The 17,940-nt window shown below is 46.5% G+C and overlaps 1 protein-coding gene across 2 annotated transcripts in view; it reads right to left on the bottom strand.

Annotated features, from left to right (window-relative positions):
- Positions 1 to 17,940, bottom strand: part of PTPN11 (protein tyrosine phosphatase non-receptor type 11) — a 209,001-nt gene that overhangs the window by 91,652 nt on the left and 99,409 nt on the right. For both annotated transcript variants that reach the window (XM_063964356.1, XM_063964355.1), the window contains exons 7-9: positions 8,778 to 8,874; positions 7,136 to 7,215; positions 6,861 to 7,019 (exon numbers count right to left, since the gene is read on the bottom strand). In XM_063964356.1, coding sequence (XP_063820426.1) covers positions 6,861 to 7,019; positions 7,136 to 7,215; positions 8,778 to 8,874 — 336 coding nt within the window. The remainder of the gene's footprint in view (positions 1 to 6,860; positions 7,020 to 7,135; positions 7,216 to 8,777; positions 8,875 to 17,940) is intronic.

Below are 17,940 nucleotides of genomic sequence, written 5' to 3' on the forward strand. Positions count from 1 at the left end.
ACCGGTAATTCTATTTCTCGTAGTCCGTAGTGGATGCTGGGAACTCCGAAAGGACCATGGGGAATAGCGGGCTCCGAAGGAGGCTGGGCACTCTAGAAAGATTTATGACTACCTGGTGTGCACTGGCTCCTCCCACCATGACCCTCCTCCAAGCCTCAGTTAGGACACTGTGCCCGGACGAGCGTACACAATAAGGAAGGATTTTGAATCCCGGGTAAGACTCATACCAGCCACACCAATCACACCGTATAACTCGTGATATTATACCCAGTTAACAGTATGAAACAATTGAGCCTCTCAACAGATGGCTCAACAATAACCCGATTTAGTTAACAATAACTATGTACAAGTATTGCAGATAAACCGCACTTGGGATGGGCGCCCAGCATCCACTACGGACTACGAGAAATAGAATTACCGGTGAGTAAATTCTTATTTTCTCTGACGTCCTAGTGGATGCTGGGAACTCCGAAAGGACCATGGGGATTATACCAAAGCTCCCAAACGGGCGGGAGAGTGCGGATGACTCTGCAGCACCGAATGAGAGAACTCCAGGTCCTCCTTAGCCAGGGTATCAAATTTGTAGAATTTTGCAAACGTGTTTGCCCCTGACCAAGTAGCAGCTCGGCAAAGTTGTAAAGCAGAGACCCCTCGGGCAGCCGCCCAAGATGAGCCCACCTTCCTTGTGGAATGGGCATTGACAGATTTTGGCTGTGACAGGCCTGCCACAGAATGTGCAAGCTGAATTGTACTACAAATCCAATGAGCAATAGTCTGCTTAGAAGCAGGAGCACCCAGCTTGTTGGGTGCATATAAACTAAACAGCGAGTCAGATTTTCTGACTCAAGCTGTCCTGGAAACATATATTTTCAGGGCCCTGACAACGTCTAGCAACTTGGAGTCCTCCAAGTCCTTAGTAGCCGTAGGCACCACAATAGGCTGGTTCAGGTGAAACGCTGACACCACCTTAGGGAGAAACTGGGGACGAGTCCTCAATTCTGCCCTATCCGTATGGAAAATTAGATAAGGGCTTTTACATGATAAAGCCACCAATTCCGATACTCGCCTGGCCGAAGCCAAGGCCAATAACATGACCACTTTCCACGTGAGATATTTCAGATTCACGGTCTTTAGTGGCTCAAACCAATGTGATTTTAAGAAACTCAACACCATGTTGAGATCCCAAGGTGCCACAGGAGGCACAAATGGGGGCTGAATATGCAGCACTCCTTTTACAAATGTCTGAACTTCAGGTACTGAAGCTAGTTCTTTTTGAAAGAAAATCGACAGAGCCGAGATCTGTACCTTAATGGAACCTAATTTTAGGCCCATATTCACTCCTGCTTGCAGGAAATGCAGAAATCGACCTAGTTGAAATTCCTCTGTTGGGGCCCTTTCGGCCTCACACCATGCAACATATTTCCGCTATATGCGGTGATAATGATTTGCTGTAACCTCTTTCCTGGCTTTAATAAGCGTAGGAATGACTTCTTCCGGAATGTCCTTTTCCTTTAGGATCCGGCGTTCAACCGCCATGCCGTCAAACGCAGCCGCGGTAAGTCTTGGAAAAGACAGGGCCCTTGCTGTAGCAGGTCTTGTCTGAGCGGCAGAGGCCACGGGTCCTCTGAGATCATCTCTTGAAGTTCCGGGTACCACGCTCGTCTTGGCCAATCCGGAACCACGAGAATTGTGTTTACTCCTCGCCTTCTTATTATTCTCAATACCTTTGGTATGAGAGGCAGAGGAGGAAACACATAAACTGACTGATACACCTCCGGTGTCACTAGAGCGTCCCCAACTATTGCCTGAGGGTCTCTTGACCTGGCGCAATACCTCTCTAGTTTTTTGTTTAGGCAGGACGCCATCATGTCCACCTGTGGACAATCCCACTGATTTACAATCATTTGGAAGACTTCTGGATGAAGTCCCCACTCTCCCGGGTGGAGGTCGTGCCTGCTGAGAAAGTCTGCTTCCCAGTTGTCCACTCCAGGAATGAACACTGCTGACAGTGCTAGTAGATGATTTTCCGCCCATCGGAGAATTCTTGTGGCTTCTGCCATTGTCATCCTGCTTCTTGTGCCGCCCTGTCGATTCACATGGGCGACTGCCGTGATGTTGTCTGACTGGATCAGCACCGGCTGGTGTAGGAGCAGGGATTTTGCTTGACTTAAGGCATTGTACATGGCCCTTAGTTCCAGAATATTTATGTGAAGGGAAGTCTCCTGACTTGACCATAGTCCTTGGAAGTTTCTTCCCCTTGTGACTGTCCCCCAGCCTCAAAGGCTGGCATCCGTGGTCACCAGGACCCAGTCCTGTATGCCGAATCTGCGGCCCTCCAGAAGATGAGCACTCTGCAGCCACCACAGAAGAGACACCCTGGTTCTTGGAGACGGGGTTATTAAACGATGCATCTGAATATGCGATCCGGACCACTTGTCCAACAGGTCCCACTGAAAGGTTCTGGCATGGAACCTGCCGAATGGAATTGCCTCGTAAGAAGCTACCATCTTTCCCAGGACCCGCGTGCAGTGATGCACCGATACCTGTTTTGGTTTCAGGAGGTCTCTGACTCGAGAAGACAACTCCCTGGCTTTCTCCTCCGGGAGAAACACTTTTTTCTGGACTGTGTCCAGAATCATACCCAGGAACAGTAGATGTGTAGTCGGAACCAGCTGTGACTTTGGGATATTCAGAATCCAGCCGTGCTGACGCAGCACTTCCTGAGATAGTGCTACTCCCACCAACAACTGTTCCTTGGACCGTGCCTTTATTAGGAGATCGTCCAAGTACGGGATAGTTAAAAACTCCCTCTTTTCGAAGGAGTATCATTATTTCGGCCATTACCTTGGTAAACACCCTCGGTGCCATGTACAGTTTAAACGGCCGTGTCTGGACTTGGTAATGGCAAACCTGTACCACAAATCTGAGGTACTCCTGGCGAGGATGGTAAATGTGGACAAGCAGGTAAGCATCCTTGATGTCCCGGGATACCATGTAATCCCCCTCGTCCAGGCTTGCAATAACCGCCCTGAGCGATTCCATCTTGAACTTGAATTTTTTTTATGTATGCGTTCAAGGATTTTAAATATAAAATGGGTCACACCGAACCATGCGGTTTCGGTATCCCAAACCGTGTGGAATAGTAACCCAGTCCTTGTTGAAGTAGGGGCACCTTGAGTATTACCTGCTGGGAATACCGCTTATTAATTGCCTCTAGCACAGCCTCCCTGCCTGAGGGAGTTGTCGGCAAGGCATATTTGAAGAAACGGCGGGGGGGAGACATCTCGAATTCCAGCTTGTACCCCTGAAATACTATTTGAAAGAAACAGGGATCCACCTGTGAGCGAGCCCACTAATTGCTAAAATTTTTGAGACGGCCCCCCACCGTACCTGGCTACACCTGTGGAGCCCCCGCGTCATGCTGTGGACTCGCAGGAAGCGGGGGAAGAATTTTGATTCTGGGAACTGGCTGACTGGTGCAGCTTTTTCCCTCTTCCATTGTCTCTGTACAGAAAGGAAGCGCCATTTGACCCGCTTGCTTTTCTGAAGCCGAAAGGACTGTACCTGATAATACAGTGCTTTCTTAGTCTGTGAGGAAACCTGAGGTAAAAATATTTCTTCCCAGCAGTTGCTGTGGATACGAGGTCCCAGAGACCATCCCCAAATCATTCCTCACCCTTATAAGGCAGAATCTCTATGCGCCTTTTAAGTCAGCATCACCTGTCCAGTGACAGGTCTCTAATACCCTCCTGAGAGAATGGACATTACATTCATTTTGGATGCCAGCCGGCAAAATATCCCTCTGTGCATCCCTCATATATAAGACGACGTCTTTAATATGTTCTCATATTAGCAAACTAGTATGCTTGACAGGGTCACCGACCACGCTGCAGCAGCACGATCTGCAGGTCTCAGTCTAGTACCTGAGTGTGTAAATACAGACTTCAGGATAGCCTCCTGCTTTTTATCAACAGGTACCTTCAAAGTGGCCGTTCCTAAAACGGCAGTGCCACCTTTTTTGACAACCGTGTGAGCGCCTTATCCACCCTAGGGGATATCTCCCAGCGTAACTTATCCTCCTGGCGGGAAAGGGTACGCCATCAGTAACTTTTTTTAAAATTACCAGTTTCTTAACGGGGGAACCCACGCTTTTCACACACTTCATTTATTCATCTGATGGGGGAACAAAACACTGCCTGTTTTTTCTCCCCAACCTAAAACCCATTTTTAGAGGTGCTTGGGTTAATGTCAGAAATGTATAACACATGTATTATTTGCCGGGATCAAGTCACGGATGTTCCTAGTGGATTGTGTATATGTCTCAACCTTGTCGACACTGGAGTCAGACTCCGTGTCGACATCTGTGTCTGCCATCTGAGAGAGCGGGCGTTTTTGAGCCCCTGATGGCCTTTGAGACGCCTGGGCAGGCGCGGGCTGAGAAGCCGGCTGTCCCACAGTTGTTACGTCATCCACCCTTTTATGTAAGGAGTTGACACTGTCGGTTAATACCTTTCACCTATCCATCCACTCTGGTGTCGGCCCCACAGGGGGCGACATCACATATATCGGCCTCTGCTCCGTCACCATATAAGCCTCCTCATTCAACATGTCGACACAGCCGTACCGACACACCGCAAACACACAGGGAATGCTCTAAACGAGGACAGGACCCACAAAAGCCCTTTGGAGGGACAGAGTGAGAGTATGCCAGCACACACCAGAGCGCTATATAATGCAGGGACTAACTGAGTTATGTCCCCTATAGCTGCTGTTTCTATATAATGTATACTGCGCCTAAATTTAGTGCCCCCCCTCTCTTTTTTTAACCCTTTTCTGTAGTGTAGACTGCAGGGGAGAGCTAGGGAGCTTCCTTCCAGCGGAGCTGTGAGGGAAAAATGGCGCCAGTGTGCTGAGGGAGATAGCTCCGCCCCTTTTCCGCGGCCTATTCTCCCGCTTTTTTATGGAATCTGGCAGGGGTATTTACCTCATATATAGCCCCTGGGGCTATATATTGAGGTATTTTTGCCAGCCAAAGTGTTTTTATTGCTGCCTCAGGGCGCCCCCCCCCAGCGCCCTGCACCCTCAGTGACCGGAGTGTGAAGTGTGTGAGAGGAGCAATGGCGCACAGCTGCAGTGCTGTGCGCTACCTTGGTGAAGACTGATGTCTTCATGCCGCCGATTTTCCGTACCATCTTCTTGCTTCTGGCTCTGTAAGGGGGACGGCGGCGCGGCTCCGGGACCGAACATGAAGGCTGGGCCTGCGGTCGATCCCTCTGGAGCTAATGGTGTCCAGTAGCCTAAGAAGCCCAATCCGGCTGCAAGCAGGCGAGTTCGCTTCTTCTCCCCTTAGTCCCTCGCTGCAGTGAGCCTGTTGCCAGCAGGTCTCACTGAAAATAAAAAACCTAAGTCTATCTTTCTTTCTAAGAGCTCAGGAGAGCCCCTAGTGTGCATCCAACCTCGGCCGGGCACGAAATCTAACTGAGGCTTGGAGGAGGGTCATGGTGGGAGGAGCCAGTGCACACCAGGTAGTCATAAATCTTTCTAGAGTGCCCAGCCTCCTTCGGAGCCCGCTATTCCCCATGGTCCTTTTGGAGTTCCCAGCATCCACTAGGACGTCAGAGAAAATAATATTGCTTATTTTCACCCTTTTGAGCGCTATCGTTTGTAATATCGTCCAGTGTGTACACACAATATCATTAACAATGCGCGCTCTCGCAAGTCGTTACCAAGGGCTTCTGTCGTCTGTACATGCAGATCAATTTTGGCTATGTCAATGACGATGCACGTACAGGACAGAGGCAGGATGACATCCCTGAACGATATCGTTAGAAAGAGCGTACAGTGTATATGCACTAATTCATTTGCCCGGGATGTCAAGGGGAAACACTGATGTTATCGCTCATGGAGAGTATCGTCTAGTGTGTACCCAGCTTTTGTTCTATGCCTACATGTAGAGCAGGCATTCCCAACCACTTATCAAGACACACTAACAGTCCAGGTTTTAGAGATATCCATACTTGAACACAGGGGACTTAATTAGTACGTCAGTTATTTTAATTTAACCATGAGTTGAAGCCTGGATATCACTAAAACCTGCACTGTTAGGGAGGTATTCAATAAGTGACTTTTTTTCGACTGGTCAAAAAGCATTTTCGCCCTTTTTGTATTTACATTCGACTTATTGAATACCGCCCTTAGTGTGCCTTGAGGACAGAGGTTGGGAATGCCTGATCTAGATGGGCCCCAGCTGCAAAAAATAAAAAAGAGAAAAACATTAAAGGCGTATTCAATATTTGGGGCGCTTCAATTAGTGGTAGGGTTCTATCACAACATCTTGCGCTACTAGAACATGGGTTCCAGAAACAGAATAACCTTACTTATTCTTGCTCGCACCTAAAAGGGAGGGGAAGAAAAAAAAAACTTCTCCCTGGTCATATCTGAATTCATCAAGATCCACTACAAGCAGTTTTCACAGTACATACTGTACAAATGTGGCTGAAACTTATCAAAGCGATCAATAATCTCTACCATAACAGCATTTTTCATCCAGTATTGAAGTGATCCGCTTGTAATAAAAAAAGTTACTGTAAGCAAAATGCAGAAGGTTAGTTAAAGCCCTTAGGCAGGTCCCACGTTATTTATTTTTTTAAGCGCCAGTGTATGACAAACATGTGGTGCGCAGATTTCATTTGACACACATAATCACCATATAAGAACTAGTATATAGGACAAGGTCAATTTTCAGACCCCCTGCAGTGTGGTAGTTGTTGGCAGAGAATGGTGGGGGTCACAAGTGCCTCCATTCACACTGTGCATATCGATCTCGGGACATCCATGATTATTATATAGATGACACTCACCTTCCCTCGTTCTACTTCCTTTGTAGTCATGACGATGACCCTGGAGTTCTCTTGGAAAACCATTCTCCAGAAATCATTCACTGTATTTTGCAGGCAGCCCTGAGTAGCAATATAACGTTTCTTGGGTTTCAAATTGTTGCATTTTGTTTCAAATTCAGGCTGAAAAAAAGAGTGTTTGAAAGAAAAGAAAAAAAATTACAAATGACCGGCTACAGTTTTCCACCTTTGCTTTACAATTATACAGAGCTGTATTTAAACAGAAGGGCTGATCTCACCATTATGGTATTGGCATTGATGTAATCAGAGACCTGCTCGTTAGGGTCTCCATCATGAAGAACTACCCTTGTGTGATCAACTGTATTGAAAGAAAATCAGGAGTAAGGTTATAAATATTCTGAGGGAATATTCCTAGGACTACGGGGCATATTCAATTAGCCGTAGGGCTTACCGCAGGAGGATAACTTTAATGCTCAGGACTATTATATTTTCATTTCCTCCCACGGTAAACCCAGGGTTAACACTTATTACCCTATAGGTTCCAGGTTAAGTGCCCAAAGGGTTAATGAGCTCGCGGCCGACCCAGTAATGGCAAAAAGCTCTAATTACTGTGTATTTCTGTTTGGAGGGTACGAGCAGGAACCCAAGGCAAGTTCAGCCTCCGGGCTGCAATTGAATAGCTCCGGGCACTGCAACCAGCCTGTGGTAAACCCCATGGCTAATTGATTATGTCCCTACATGTTTGAAGCACTTGAGGCAGTAGCTGCAAGAAATATGCAGGTTTGTTCTAGGATAAATTACCTCTACCAGCTCCCGTAGGTACCTATTGTATGGAAGGACCTAGGCAAACAAATATATATTTGAAGAGTCACATTTTTCCATTAAAGAAAGAAATCTGAAATAAATTATCACCAGGTACAAACTATAAAACTTGACTGCAAGGCCTGCAATAGCTTCCCCTTCCCCTGCATTTTAATGTTCATTGCCCCCATACATCAGCAATCAATAGGGGCAATTTGCAAATGACTGGTTAAATAAATATGCAATGTATGGGATTCACAGATCGCAGATTCAGACCAAAAATTTATTGGAATTGTTAAATCAGGTTGTCTGGTATGGTGGATTTCACAGATCAATTGTGGCTGTAGATTGCTAATGTATGGTAACAATCAGACTTGCAGACCGTTTCTAGTAAACCGGTGAGCCTTTCAAGATTGGCAGATCTGTATTTGCTGAAAATTATCTGCAAATCACTGAAAAATATCTGTTAATCTGGGCATACACTGTACAATTATCTGCCAGATAATCTGTTAAATCTGTGATTTAACCAATTTGTCTGAACAAAAGATTTTGTCCATTTTCCAGTGTTTGGGAGCAAATAGTTGATTGTCATTTGCGGTCATCCATTACCAGATTTCCATTCCAACCTGCCAAATCTGGCAGATAATTGAATAGTGTATGCTTAGTTTTATGTATAGGCGCAGATTTATGGATTGGGGAATCTTTGAATCCAGTAAAAAAAAAAAATCATCTCAGAATCTGCAGATTGTTTTTTGTGATTTCTGATGTATGGGGGTCTTAAGGGTTGCCCGCATGTTGTAAAGTCACAACGTGCAAGCTCACCTGGTGTCATTCTGCAGCATTATAAGAATACTCACTGATCTCAGTGTACTGCAGTTAATCTTTTTATGAAGGATATGAAAATTAGTCACGGTTTTTACAAAGTATTGGCTATTTTACATAGAAATAAAATAAAAAAATGCAATAGAAATAAACAAAATCATTACATTAAGCAGCTGGAATAAACATAATTCAGATTTTTCCACATGCAAGCCCTTTCCAGCCAAGTCATTACTGGAGTATCTAGTAAGCCTGGAAGTCAGTGAAACCCATACAGAAGCACCCGGACACTATACTCACAAGGTAAAATATTCTTATAGCGATTTTTGTTCTTGTTTTCAGGTCTCTGTCCTTCTTTACGACTGTACAGTAGTTTGCATTCCTGTTGTTGCAAAGTCTGAAAAAGAAAAAAAAATGAATAGAACTGATTTTACAATAAACATTTATCTTTGTCATTTATAGCAGATGCTTTCCGCTTTCTCTCCACCTGCTGCAGCTACTTCTCCAGACTGAGCAATTACCTGTCAGTCAGAGCACAATGAGGTCTGTTTTCAACGTGTTCTTAAAATATACATCCCTCTTGAGGATGGTATCACCTTACACATGGATATGAAGTGAAAATAGCAGCAGCACCTCATTAACATCAGCATTTTGTTTCAAGGCCACTCACATCACTGAAAATATATATATATTTTTTTTGATCCGCATTCATTATAATATTCATTTTCAATTTGTTCTTGGGTGTACCACACTATGAAAGTTATAGAAAACACTTGAGATGAGTGCAAGATTTAATTAAAACAAAAACACTGCTATCAATCCTGCAAGGATAATGTTAAGAGACCTAGAAATAACTTTTAAAAGGTCTCCAAACAAACTTTCTAGCGTTACCAAGCAACAAAAGTAGTGATGCAAGTGCACAATTTCTGACAGTATGAGGTCTCCACAAAGTAACAGACAAGTACCTGTTTGCATACAGGATATTTTTAGTGTCTTCCATCTATTAAATGCTGAAAGATTGCACACAGCATGGAATAACCTTCAGATTGTATTTGTCAAGGGACCAGGCAATCAGAATAGGGAAACGGTGCATGGTGTGCTCTTGGCAATATACTAGATGCCATTTTTAATAGACTGATTAATTCTACAGCAGGACAGAATTTAGGATCCTCCAGCTTCTGTACTTTACATTGGAGGAAAATGTTCTAGAATAGATGGCAGAAAATAGAATAGTTCCCTGCAGAGCCACAATCAATAACCATTTCCATCTTCAATCAAAGTATGTAGTACAATGAATAACAGCAAAATACAACCACAATATAACATGCGAATCTACCAGTTCCTTTAAATAAAAAAGGTATTAAGCCCACACATGCAGATTGAAACCAGAATGAAACAAGCTAAATTGTAGTATGCGGAAAGTATGACCTGCAACCCCAATTCAACATCTGACAGGGATCAAACGTCATGTTGGCTAATAACTGTAATCTGTCTGTGTGAAACGATCAGGTGAGCACACTACCTGGGCCTCAAGTGACTCGATCACTCAACCAAGACTGCATCTGTTCAATCTGTATTCTGTATGTGGCCTAATTTTACATGGATAGGTTTGTTCAATGTACAGGCTGCTTTAGATAGTGCATGCCAATTTAAGATAATGTTATTTTTATGCCAATGTTTTCCAAAGCCATACTCCATAGTAAGAGGGATACAGTCAAATATATAACCAGTCACTCCAAGAGATCAATAAACCATTTGCTATGCTCAACATAAGCACTACCAATATACAACCAAGTGTTTACAGATGTTAAAAAAAAAAAAAAAAAAAAAAAAAAAAAAAAGGGAGAATTTCTGATTTGGATTATAAATCATTAAGCCTTGTTTTACCCTCAATAAGCAACTGGTTTCGTTATCCTATGTGGAAATGCACTATAAAATATTACATAGAAGTTATTATACACCCCACCCCCCTTCACCCAGACCTTCGTTATTTAACACTATCTCTGATAACTCTGTTGTAAATGCTCTTCCCCCTGACGCAGACATTATTCAATGTATGTGGGACTGCATTGTAGTCTATTTCTGGATGGAGGTGCAATCCTTCATTACCAATGACCTGCAGAGTTCGCTTGTTACTGATTAGAATTACAGTAGCAGCTAAACAGACTACCTTATCTAGTGGATTCAGTCGGACCCCATTTCTTTAATCGATCATATTGCGGAAACTTGCCTATCAAACCGACTGGGTGGAGTGCTCCTTAGATGTTGAATCTAAAGCACAAAATATTTTTTCAATCTGGCTTCCGTACTTGGCTACCTTATCGCCACTAACTAGGGAAATTATCAGGAAGGCTGTATGTTTGACCATATGGTATAATATGGAAGTACTTGATAGGGGATGCAGTCAATTTGTCGGCTGTTGGAATACCAGCGGTCAGGATACAGATGCCGAAATCCCGACAGCCGGCTATGCCGCCAACCAGTGCCGTAACTAGGCATTTTAGCGCTGTGTGCAAGAAACGGCATTGGTGCCCCCCACCCATATGCAAGATAGGAGCAGTGCGCGTCGTAGGCGCGCGAAAACTATATAGGGGCGTGGCTTCATGGGGAAGGGGAGTGGCCACAAAATAATATTAATTCATACTACAGTGCACAGTAGTCTCCATTATTCAAATTACGCTGCACACTAGCGCCACTACACCAGGTAGAGCACTTATACACATACACATGTAGGAATACGCTGATAAGAGATTAAACAAAAAAAAGAGTTACACGGCTTATATTGGGAGAAGATTGGCATATACCCATTAGTAGGCAACCAATGACTTCACATCTGAACCTAAAAGTTCCAGAGGCTGACATTTATTGTATCATCATGAGGCCTGCATATAATGGGACTTATGGTCCAATCACCCCTGTTGGGACATCATGCTGGGACTTTTGGTCCCCTCACACCCCCTAGCACGTCATGCTGGGACTTTTGGTCCCCTCACACGTCATGCTGGGACTTTTGGTCCCCTCACACCCCCTAGTGGAACAGTCTTAGCAGACAGACAGGAGCGTCCCCTCATTGAGCAGAGGGCTCAGGGTCACTTACTTGCTAGTGAGTTCGTCTCCGGCCCAGATGAGCTGCAGCGCTGAAAGACGATCATCTACTACACAGCAGGTGCCCCCGCTGATCAGGTAATCCGCCAGGCCCAGGAGAGCAGTTACACCATGAGGACCGGGCTCCTTCCTCTCCCGGCGGCTGCTAGGACGCTGTCACGGCAACGGCAGCGCGCCAGAAGACATGTGCCCGAGGAGCCGGGGGTTACCTCAGTTTATGTTATGACAAGCGCGGTCCCTGTATAAGTATAGACGGCTGGCGCCACAGCCCCCAAGTAAATCCGGCCGGGTCCCGTGCGGAGCGGAGGGAGAGGGAAGAGAAGGGAGGGAGATCACATGCTCCATGGTCTCCTCCCCTTCCTCTGCAGTTGGAGAGCAGAACTGATTGACGGCACAGGACAGCGCTGCTGATTGGTCAGAGCGCGTCCTGAGGGACCCAGCGGCAATTACAATTACTCGTTATATCATAGCACGTATTGGCGAACACTGGCCCGGCGCTACTCTCTCCGCTCCAGAGGCGGCATGTAATGAGTCAATTTGACTCATTACATGCCGCTGGCCGTTGCGCCCTCAGGGCAACTGCGCTGTGTGCAAGGCCCACCTGGCACACACGTAGTTACGGCCCTGCCGCCAGCCCAAATCCCGGCGCAGCAGGGCTATTCCCCCTCGTGGGTGTCGACAGCAGCCATAGAGTGGGAAAAGATCCTGCAAGGGGACTCTTAGCGCTCGCCCCGCTGCCGGCATACTGGCAGGAGAGATATGGACAGCTGGTATCCCGTCCACCCGGTTTTAATACCACTTGCTATGTGTATTCGTCATTGTGTTCTCCATTCATTTACTAATATGGCTTCCTCCTCATCAAATCACTGTATTGCAATGTTTTTGTCTCTTTGCCCTATTTGGGTTCTCTATGTATTGCTCTATTGGGCCATGTCGACCCTACACCATGTCTTTAGATGTCCAAGTATGCTGTATTTTCCTTGAATACATTTTTCTTTTCAAGTACATCTCTTGAAGTACGGGCTTCAATACAACCTATTTGCAAATGGTGCCTTTATCACTATAAAGCAATCATATGTTGCAGTAATAACCGACAACATGCCGATGTGGGGTGTGGGCGTGTGACCAAGAAAGAGATGTGTAGGTCTGTTGTGTCACATCATATATCTTCACTTCATAACATATATATATATATACACACACACACACACACACACACACACACACACACACATATATACACATATATACATATATACACTGCTCAAAAAAATAAAGGGAACACTAAAATAACACATCCTAGATCTGAATGAATGAAATAATAAGAATTTACTTACCGATAATTCTATTTCTCATAGTCCGTAGTGGATGCTGGGAACTCCGTAAGGACCATGGGGAATAGCGGCTCCGCAGGAGACTGGGCACAAAAGTAAAAGCTTTTAGGTCACCTGGTGTGCACTGGCTCCTCCCCCTATGACCCTCCTCCAAGCCTCAGTTAGGATACTGTGCCCGGACGAGCGTACATAATAAGGAAGGATCTTGAATCCCGGGTAAGACTCATACCAGCCACACCAATCACACCGTACAACTTGTGATCTGAACCCAGTTAACAGTATGATAAACGTAGGAGCCTCTGAAAAGATGGCTCACAACAATAAACAACCCGATTTTTGTAACAATAACTATATACAAGTATTGCAGACAATCCGCACTTGGGATGGGCGCCCAGCATCCACTACGGACTATGAGAAATAGAATTATCGGTAAGTAAATTCTTATTTTCTCTGACGTCCTAGTGGATGCTGGGAACTCCGTAAGGACCATGGGGATTATACCAAAGCTCCCAAACGGGCGGGAGAGTGCGGATGACTCTGCAGCACCGAATGAGAGAACTCCACCCTCAGCCAGGGTATCGAATTTGTAAAATTTTGCAAACGTGTTTGCCCCTGACCAAGTAGCTGCTCGGCAAAGTTGTAAAGCCGAGACCCCTCGGGCAGCCGCCCAAGATGAGCCCACTTTCCTTGTGGAATGGGCTTTTACAGATTTTGGCTGTGGCAGGCCTGCCACAGAATGTGCAAGCTGAATTATACTACAAATCCAACGAGCAATCGTCTGCTTAGAAGCAGAAGCACCCAGCTTGTTGGGTGCATACAGGATAAACAGCGAGTCAGATTTTCTGACTCCAGCCGTCCTGGAAACATATTTTCAGGGCCCTGACTACGTCCAGCAACTTGGAGTCCTCCAAGTCCCTAGTAGCCGCAGGTACCACAATAGGCTGGTTCATGTGAAACGCTGAAACCACCTTAGGGAGAAATTGAGGGCGAGTCCTCAGTTCTGCCCTGTCTAAATGAAAAATTAGGTAAGGGCTTTTATATGATAAAGCCGCCAATTCAGAGACACGCCTGGCTGAAGCCAGGGCTAACAGCATGACCACTTTCCATGTGAGATATTTCAATTCCACAGTGGTGAGTGGTTCAAACCAATGTGATTTTAGGAGACTCAACACTACATTGAGATCCCAAGGTGCCACTGGAGGCACAAAAGGAGGCTGTATATGCAGTACCCCTTTGACAAACGTCTGAACTTCAGGCACTGAAGCCAGTTCTTTTTGGAAGAAGATTGACAGGGCCGAAATTTGAACCTTAATGGACCCTAATTTTAGGCCCATAGATAGTCCTGTTTGCAGGAAATGCAGGAAACGACCCAGTTGAAATTCCTCTGTAGGGGCCTTCTTGGCCTCACACCACGCAACATATTTCCGCCAAATGCGGTGATAATGTTTTGCGGTTACATCCTTTCTGGCCTTGACCAGGGTAGGGATGACTTCATCTGGAATGCCTTTTTCCTTCAGGATCCAGCGTTCAACCTCCATGCCGTCAAACGCAGCCGCGGTAAGTCTTGGAACAGACAAGGTCCCTGCTGGAGCAGGTCCTTTCTGAGAGGTAGAGGCCACGGGTCCTCCGTGAGCATCTCTTGAAGTTCCGGGTACCAAGTCCTTCTTGGCCAATCCGGAGCCACGAGTATAGTTCTTACTCCTCTCCTTCTTATGATTCTCAGTACTTTGGGTATGAGAGGCAGAGGAGGGAACACATACACTGACTGGTACACCCACGGTGTTACCAGAGCGTCCACCGCTATTGCCTGAGGGTCCCTTGACCTGGCGCAATATCTGTCTAGTTTCTTGTTGAGACGAGACGCCATCATGTCCACCTTTGGTTTTTCCCAACGGTTTACAATCACGTGGAAGACTTCTGGGTGAAGTCCCCACTCCCCCGGGTGGAGGTCGTGTCTGCTGAGGAAGTCTGCTTCCCAGTTGTCCACTCCCGGAATGAACACCGCTGACAGTGCTGTCACATGATTTTCCGCCCAGCGAAGAATTCTTGCAGCTTCTGCCATTGCCCTCCTGCTTCTTGTGCCGCCCTGTCTGTTTACGTGGGCGACTGCCGTGATGTTGTCCGATTGGATCAAAACCGACTGACCCTGAAGCAGAGGCCTTGCTTGACTTAGGGCATTGTAAATTGCCCTTAGTTCCAGGATATTTATGTGAAGAGACGTTTCCATGCTTGACCACAAGCCCTGGAAGTTTCTTCCCTGTGTGACTGCTCCCCAGCCTCTCAGGCTGGCATCCGTGGTCACCAGAATCCAGTCCTGAATGCCGAATCTGCGGCCCTCTAGAAGATGAGCACTCTGCAACCACCACAGGAGAGACACCCTTGTCCTTGGAGATAGGGTTATCCGCTGATGCATCTGAAGATGCGATCCGGACCATTTGTCCAGCAGATCCCACTGAAACGTTCTTGCATGGAATCTTCCGAATGGAATCGCTACGTAAGAAGCCACCATCTTTCCCAGGACCCTTGTGCATTGATGCACTGACACTTGTCCTGGTTTCAGGAGGTTCCTGACTAGCTCGGATAACTCCCTGGCCTTCTCCTCCGGGAGAAACACCTTTTTCTGGACTGTGCCCAGAATCATCCCTAGGAACAGCAGACGTGTTGTTGGAATCAGCTGCGATTTTGGAATATTTAGAATCCACCCGTGCTGACGTAGCACCACCTGAGATAGTGCTACTCCGACCTCTAACTGTTCCCTGGACCTTGCCCTTATCAGGAGATCGTCCAAGTAAGGGATAATTAAGACGCCTTTTCTTCGAAGAAGAATCATCATTTCGGCCATTACCTTGGTAAAGACCCGTGGTGCCGTGGACAACCCAAACGGCAGCGTCTGAAACTGATAATGACAGTTCTGTACCACAAACCTGAGGTACCCTTGGTGAGAAGGGTAGATTGGGACATGGAGATAAGCATCTTTGATGTCCAGAGACACCATATAGTCCCCTTCTTCCAGGTTCGCTATCACTGCTCTGAGTGATTCCATCTTGAATTTGAACCTTTTTATGTAAGTGTTCAATGATTTCAGATTTAAAATCGGTCTCACCGAGCCGTCCGGCTTCGGTACCACAAACAGCGTGGAATAATACCCCTTTCCCTGTTGTAGGAGGGGTACCTTGATTATCACCTGCTGGGAATACAGCTTGTGAATAGCTTCCAATACTGCCTCCCTGTCGGAGGGAGACGTTGGTAGAGCAGACTTCAGGAACCGGCGAGGGGGAGACGTCTCGAATTCCAGTTTGTACCCCTGTGATACTACCTGCAGGATCCAGGGGTCCACTTGCGAGTGAGCCCACTGCGCGTTGAAATTTTTGAGACGGGCCCCCACAGTGCCTGAGTCCGCTTGTAAGGCCCCAGCGTCATGCTGAAGACTTGGCAGAAGCGGGGGAGGGCTTCTGATCCTGGGAAGAGGCTGCTTGCTGCAGTCGTCTTTTTCCCCTTCCTCTGCCCCGGGGCAGAAATGAGTGACCTTTTGCCCGCTTGCCCTTATGGGGATGAAAGGACTGAGTTTGAAAAGACGGTGTCTTTTTCTGCTGAGAGGTGACCTGGGGTAAAAAGGTGGATTTCCCAGCCGTCGCCGTGGCCACCAGGTCTGATAGACCGACCCCAAATAACTCCTCCCCTTTATACGGCAAAACTTCCATATGCCGTTTTGAATCCGCATCACCTGACCACTGTCGTGTCCATAAACTTCTTCTGGCAGAAATGGACAACGCACTTACTCTTGATGCCAGGGTGCAAATATCCCTCTGTGCATCTCGCATATATAGTAATGCATCCTTTAAATGCTCTATAGTCAATAATATACTGTCCCTATCTAGGGTATCAATATTTTCAGTCAGGGAATCCGACCAAGCCACTCCAGCACTGCACATCCAGGCTGAGGCGATTGCTGGTCGTAGTATAACACCAGTATGTGTGTATATACCTTTTAGGATATTTTCCAGCTTTCTATCAGCTGGTTCCTTGAGGGCGGCCGTATCAGGAGACGGTAACGCCACTTGTTTTGATAAGCGTGTGAGCGCCTTATCTACCCTAGGGGGTGTTTCCCAACGCGCCCTAACCTCTGGCGGGAAAGGGTATAATGCCAATAATTTATTAGAAATCAGCCGTTTTTTATCGGGGGAAACCCACGCTTTGTCACACACCTCATTTAATTCATCTGATTCAGGAAAAACTATGGGTAGTTTTTTCACACCCCACATAATACCCTTTTCTGTGGTACTTGTAGTATCAGAAATGTTCAAAGCCTCCTTCATTGCCGTGATCATGTAACGTGTGGCCCTACTGGACATTACGTTTGTCTCGTCACCGTCGACACTGGAGTCAGTATCCGTGTCTGGGTCTGTGTCGACCATCTGAGGTAACGGGCGCTTTAGAGCCCCTGACGGTGTTTGAGACGCCTGGACAGGCACTAACTGATTTGCCGGCTGTCTCATGTCGTCAACAGTTTTTTGCAAAGTGCTGACACTGTCACGTAATTCCTTCCATACGACCATCCAGTCAGGTGTCGACTCCCTAGGGGGTGACATCACTATTACAGGCAATTGCTCCGCCTCCACATCATTTTCCTCCTCATACATGTCGACACAATCGTACCGACACACAGCACACACACAGGGAATGCTCTGATAGAGGACAGGACCCCACGAGCCCTTTGGGGAGACAGAGGGAGAGTTTGCCAGCACACACCAGAGCGCTATATATATGCAGGGATAACCTTATATAAGTGTTTCTCCCTTCTATAGCTGCTGTATATGTATTTTCTGCAAATTAGTGCCCCCCCTCTCTTGTTTTACCCTGATTCTGTAGCAGGACTGCAGGGGAGAGTCAGGGAGCCTTCCTTCCAGCGGAACTGTGAGGGAAAATGGCGCTTGTGTGCTGAGGAGATAGGCTCCGCCCCCTTCACGGCGGCCTTTTCTCCCGCTTTTTTTAGGAAAACTGGCAGGGGTGAAATGCATCCATAT

This window comes from Pseudophryne corroboree, chromosome 1 (assembly GCF_028390025.1).
Source record: "Pseudophryne corroboree isolate aPseCor3 chromosome 1, aPseCor3.hap2, whole genome shotgun sequence".
Lineage (NCBI taxonomy): Eukaryota > Metazoa > Chordata > Amphibia > Anura > Myobatrachidae > Pseudophryne > Pseudophryne corroboree.